At 39.0% G+C, this 6,000-nt stretch overlaps 1 protein-coding gene across 1 annotated transcript in view; it reads right to left on the bottom strand.

Annotated features, from left to right (window-relative positions):
• DZANK1 (double zinc ribbon and ankyrin repeat domains 1) overlaps positions 1–6,000 on the bottom strand; it is a 79,443-nt gene that overhangs the window by 29,243 nt on the left and 44,200 nt on the right. Inside the window, exon 9 of the mRNA XM_007461794.1 lies at positions 5,239–5,331. Within this exon, the coding sequence (XP_007461856.1) occupies positions 5,239–5,331 (93 nt within the window). The remainder of the gene's footprint in view (positions 1–5,238; positions 5,332–6,000) is intronic.

Raw genomic sequence — 6,000 nt, 5'->3', positions numbered from 1 at the left:
GGGAAAGAGAGGCACCAAGGGGGTGAGCCCCGCAATCCGAACCCAGGCCAGCCGACTCTACGCTATAGCCTGGCTTTCATCCACGACTCCATGCAGCCCCTTCAACACAGTGGCTCCCTCACGGGGCGCTCCTGTGGCGGGATTTCACCTGGTTAAGCGCAGCGCAGTCCGCTGGAGTGCTCAGCACAGGGTGAGGCTCCCTGTGTCAGCTTCCTTCCCACTAGACCTGATTTCCTGAAGGGAAAGGACTCTCATTTCACACTTTTCCCCACAAGCACAGGACCTGGGACCTGGCACCTGGGAGCCATTCAAGTAGTTACTGAATGAATCAATCGATCAATGAATAACTGACTCCACTGATAACGGAATGTGTGCACACATTATAGAAAGTGTTTACTAAGGATAATTTTTCCTCAAAGAAAACTATGTGCCCAGTGTAACCTGTTTTACTTCAGGGACTGCTCTGTTGTCCTAAAACAGACATCTATCCAGAAAGAGGCTACACCAGCTCCCAACATCCACAGATTCTGAGAAAGAAGACCCCTTTAGTGTATACTTATCCTCGCCCCATTTATGTGCAATTTAAGCAGGACTCTTTGGGATAAAATCAAAGGAGAAACCCTTTGGAAACTTTTCCTTCAGACTTAAATTTCAATTTATCCTGCTGTTAAAGCAGGGTTTTGATACAAAACTTGCTAATCTGGGTTTCTAAATACAAAGCCTTCAGACCTTTCATTGAAATGCAAGGTGATTAAGTTATACATATATACATTCATACATATATGTGTATATATATTTTTCTTTTTCTCTTAATTTCTTTATAAGCCATACAATTGTTTAAAACATAAACCACAACATTCTTGAAGGGTTTATGATGTATAAAGGTGTAATATGTATAACTGTAACATAAAGGATGGGAGAAAGGATATGAACCTATATAGTTGCAAGATTTCTATATTTAACCTGATGTGGTACAATAACTAATTAGACTAAAAAGTTAAAAATGTATATTTTAATCACTAGGGCAACTACTAAAAAATAATGGCAAGAAATACAGCTAAAAAGCCAACAAGAAAATTAAAATATAATTCTAAAAAGTATTCAAAAACCCCCAAAAGGCAACAAAGTAGGAACAAAGGAAACAAGACAGATGGGAAAACTAAAAATCAATAATCAATGATAAAATGGTAGATCAAAACCCAAACATATCAATAATTATATTAACCTTTGATGGACAAAACATTCCACTTTTAAGGCAGAAATTATCACAATGGGTTTTTTTTAAAAAGGAAAAACAAAATTAAAAAAATTTAAAAATAAAAAGGAAAAACAACTATATTGAAGCCACAGACAAGGTCCAACTATATAGGCTGAAAGTAAATACATAGATTAAAATATTCCATGTAAACAATAAAAAAGAGGGCTGGAGTGGTTCTGTATCAATATAGGCTGAAACAAGTTTAGTGGAAAAAATGTATTACAAGAGATAAAGAGGGAAATTTCATAACAATAAAGGTTAGATTCACCAGGAAGACATAACAATAAAAAATGTTTATGTGCTTAACAAAATACATGGTGCAAAAAGTGACAGAATTAAAGATAGAAGTAAACAATTCCAAAATCATTGTTGGAGGTTTTAATACCCCTTTCTCAGCATTTATCAGAACAATTAGAATATGATCAGCAAAGAAATATAAGATCTGTGCAACATTACACTTTGACTTCATTGATATTTATAGAATACCTACAATGACAGAACACACTTTTAAGTGCAGCTGGTATGTTTTCCAGGTTAGACTATATACTGGGCCATAAAACAATTTTCATTGACTGAAAATAACTCAAATCATACAGGGTATGTTCTCTGACTATAATGGAATAAAATTATAAATGAGTAACAATAAGATAAGGGAAACCCCATATATTTGGAAATTAAGCAACCAACCTATAAATAAATCATAGGTCAAAGGAGAAATCACAAGGGATGTTAGAAAATATACTTTAATAAAATTTTAATAAAACTAAACTGAATTATAACAAAAATACAACTTACATAAATTTGTGGAATATTGCTAAAGAAGTTCTTAGAGATAAATTTGTAGTCTCTTTTTAAAAAGAAGAAAAATTTTAAATCAAAGATTTGAATTCTCACCTTAAGAAATCAGAAAGAGAATATTAAATAAAATCTAAAACAAAGAGAAGAAAGGAAACAATAAAGAGCAAAATTCCAAAAAATGAAACCAAAAAATAAAGAAAATCAATGAACCAGAAGCTAGTTCTCTGAAAAGATCAATAAAAGTTTTAAATCTCTACAGGACTTCCCTGGTGGTGCAGTGGTTAAGAATCCACCTGCCAATGCAGGGGACACGGGTTCGAGCCCTGGTCTGGGAATATCCCACATGCCAAGGAGCCACATGCCCATGCACCACAACTACTGAGCCTGTGCTCTAGAGCTCACGAGCCACAACTACTGAGCCCGTGTGCCACAACTACTGAAGCCTGTGCACCTAGCGCCCATGCTCCACAGCGAGAGAAGCCACCACAACAAGAAGCCCACGCACCGCAACGAAGAGTAGCCCCCCTCGCTGCAACTAGAGAAAGCCCACACACAACAAAGACCCAACACAGCCAAAAATAAATAAATAAATAATTTAAAAAAAAATTATAAGTGTCTAGCTGGAGAGAGAGACTGAGAAAAAGAGAGAAAAGGCAGAGAAAGGATGAGAGAGAGAGAGAGGAAACTGAGAACACAGATTACAAACATCTGGAACGAAAGACACAGTCGCACTACAGATCCTACAGACATTAAAACGGTAAAGAGGGAAAGCCATGAAAAAAATGCCTGATAATACCAAGTGTTGGTGACAATGCAAAGAAACTGGAACCTCCATATCTCACTGGTAGGAATGTAAAACGGTATAGACACTTTGAGAAAAAAGTACGGCAACATCTTATAAAATTAAAGAGGAACTTAGATGGAACAAGCAATCCCAGTCCTATGTATTGACCCAAGAGAAATGAAAACTACGTCCACACACAAACTTGCATGTGGAATGTTCACAGCAGCATTATTCATGATAGCCTGAAACTGGGAACAACCTAAGTGCCTGTTAACTGGTGAATGGATGAATTCGTTATATTATATCCATACGGTGGAATAGTACTCAATTATCAAAATTTTTAAAAAATTAATACATGCAACATGAATGAACCTCGAAACATTATGGTAAGTGAAGGAAATCAAACACACACACACAAGAGCTACATACTTCCTTAAACGGCAAGGCCACAGTGTGCAAAGGGAGGAGTATTTTCTGGGGCTGGTGATTATGGGAGGGGCTCAGCTGCCAAGGAACATGAGGAAACTTTTTATGGTAACAGGACTGTTCTGTATCTTTACGGTGGTGGTGGTTTAAATGACTGTATATAACTACCAACAGTCATTAACCTGTAAAATTAAAATAGGTGAGTTTTATTGCTTATAAATAATACCTCTATAAAACCTGGAACAAAAAGAGTTCCTTGAAATCAGCTAGTCTTAGACTGTCAGTAATTAGACAAAGCATTAACAGATACCTTGGGGAATTCCCTGGCCATCTAGTGGTTAATACTCTGTGCTTCCACAGCAGAGGTGCACGGGTCCGATCCCTGGTTAGGGAACTAAGATCCCACAAGCCACGTGGCGTGGCCAATAAAAAAAAAAAGGTATCTTGGCCAACCTTCCTGTTAAGGGGTGAATTGTTGTAAATCAACAATTAAAAAGAAAAATTTAAATAAAAGCAGAGAAAAGAAGTTACAAGTATATGAAAAACAAAGTTTTTTTTAAAGGTAAATTGTGTCTCCTCCAAAGAGGAGTCCTAACCCCAGCACCTGGGGTTAAATTTTTTCTTAAAAAAATGTGACCTTATTTGGAAATAGGATCTTTACAGAGGTAATCAAGTTATTATAAAATGAGGTCATTAGGGGGGGCCCTCATCCAGTATGACTGGTGTCCTTATAAAAAAGGGAGACAGAGAGACACACACCCAGAGGAAAGAGGGTGTGAAGTCATACAGGGAGAAGGTGGCCAGGTGACTGGGGTGATGCACTCCACAGGGAGCTGGAGAGAGTTCCTTCCCTAGAGCGTCATGGACAACAGGGCTCTGGCAGCATCTTGATTCCGGACTTCAGGTGCCCAAAACTGTGAGACAATGAAATTCTGCCGTTTCCAGCCACTCGGTTTGCGGTACTTTGTGTTAGCGGCCCCAGGATCGCAACCCCCTGCCTGCTGATACTAACGTGCTGACTACACTGAGCATCATATGCTTGTCCAGCTTCTCAAGTAATTGCTCCGAGATGAGAACAAACGCCCCAAACAGAGAGAAATATTATACAACGGCCCCAAGGAAGCAAGTATTTTTATTCTAAATTGGCTAGTAAATGCCGACTCCTTCATGGGATTGTTAGGCCAGGGCAAGAGCCACCAGGAAGTAATTTTAAACTTCATCAGAACATTTTATAAACATAAAACAGATCAGCTACACGGAACCTATTCACTATATTTAAATTCCTTCATTTTAAACACTCAAGTTAGGCTGGCAGGAAACCCAACGATGGGTGCCCACCATGCTCTCAATTTCAGAACACAGCAGGCACACTGTGGAATTGAGTCTCTTTTTGATTAAAGCCTCATTTCACTTAAGTGCTGAAAACTCACTTATTTTTGTTTAAAATACTACCTATAGTTGTTACCAGCACTTGTAATTTGCAACTTGCTTTCCTAGGATCGGGAATTTGGGACTTGACATGCAGTATAAAATCAGTATGTGTACATTTTGCTTATTGATATGCTGTGATCTGAGGGAATCTGAAATGTTTTACCAAAATAAAGCTTAAATTTTTTCTTAAAAAAACAAAACAAAAAAACACAGCAGGCACAGTCCACACAGACATGCCTGCCTGTGAGTGAAATGTGAACGGCCCCTACCCCACTGGCTGCCACCAGCCTTCCATGCAGTCACTAAATGAAATTGTAAGAAATTGCTAACTTGATTGAATCACCCTGAAGACTTTGAAAACAGTTTCGTACTGGTGAACATAGAAATGTTGCTTTCACTTTACCATGAGCAGCTTCTTTTGGTCTCTCCCATCTCCTCCCCTACAAACTTCCTCTCCCCTCTGCAGACTATATTTCTTACCACTAACACTGAACATTTATCAGCCATTAAAATACAGGACTGGCACATGCAGTCAACCTACCCCTTGTGATGAAGACAGGGGCCCCTCACAGGTGACACAGTATCTCAGGTGAGCAGGGTTCCCTGTGCCGCAGGTGCGGCAGATCGCTTTCTCCTTGAAAACAGAGAATGAGAAATACGTGTTTCCATGGAGGCTCTCTAATTTCTTCACAGATAAATGTATTCATTTTTCCTGCCAATTCATCTGCATAGTATAGCATACTAGGACAAAAGGGTGTTAATAAGGTGGAATAATATGAGAGGTACATTATCTACCACCATGATGATTAGCAGTCAGATATTCTGATGATTTCATGATCTAAAACTTATCTTTCGAAATAACTTACATGGAACACAAGTTTGAATACACACACACACACACACACACACACCATGCAAAAAGGGAAACCATATGTAGCTGTGCTGATCTGAAGTGGCATCTGTAGGTTGATTCAAGTTTAAGGTTTTATTTCAAGGCATGATACTCTGAAAGCCATGAAAGTCAGAATTGAGAAGTTTCATATTTATTTAATCATGCTTTTTATTTCTTTCTCTTATTCAGTATTTAGTATGTAAATTCTTTAAGTCCAATAAATCACAGTACTGTTCAAAAAAAAAAGAAAGAGGGCTTCCCTGGTGGCACAGTGGTTGAGAGTCCGCCTGCCAATGCAGGGGACACGGGTTCGTGCCCCAGTCCGGGAAGATCCCACGTGCCGCGGAGCGGCTGGGCCCGTGAGCCATGGCCGCTGAGCTTGCGCGTCGGGAGCCTGTGCTCCGCAACGGG

This window comes from Lipotes vexillifer, unplaced genomic scaffold (assembly GCF_000442215.2).
Source record: "Lipotes vexillifer unplaced genomic scaffold, Lipotes_vexillifer_v1.1 scaffold285, whole genome shotgun sequence".
NCBI classification, from domain to species: Eukaryota; Metazoa; Chordata; class Mammalia; order Artiodactyla; family Lipotidae; genus Lipotes; species Lipotes vexillifer.
The sequence above is the reverse complement of the archived record's forward strand: the minus strand, read 5'-3'. Positions and strand labels throughout refer to the sequence as shown.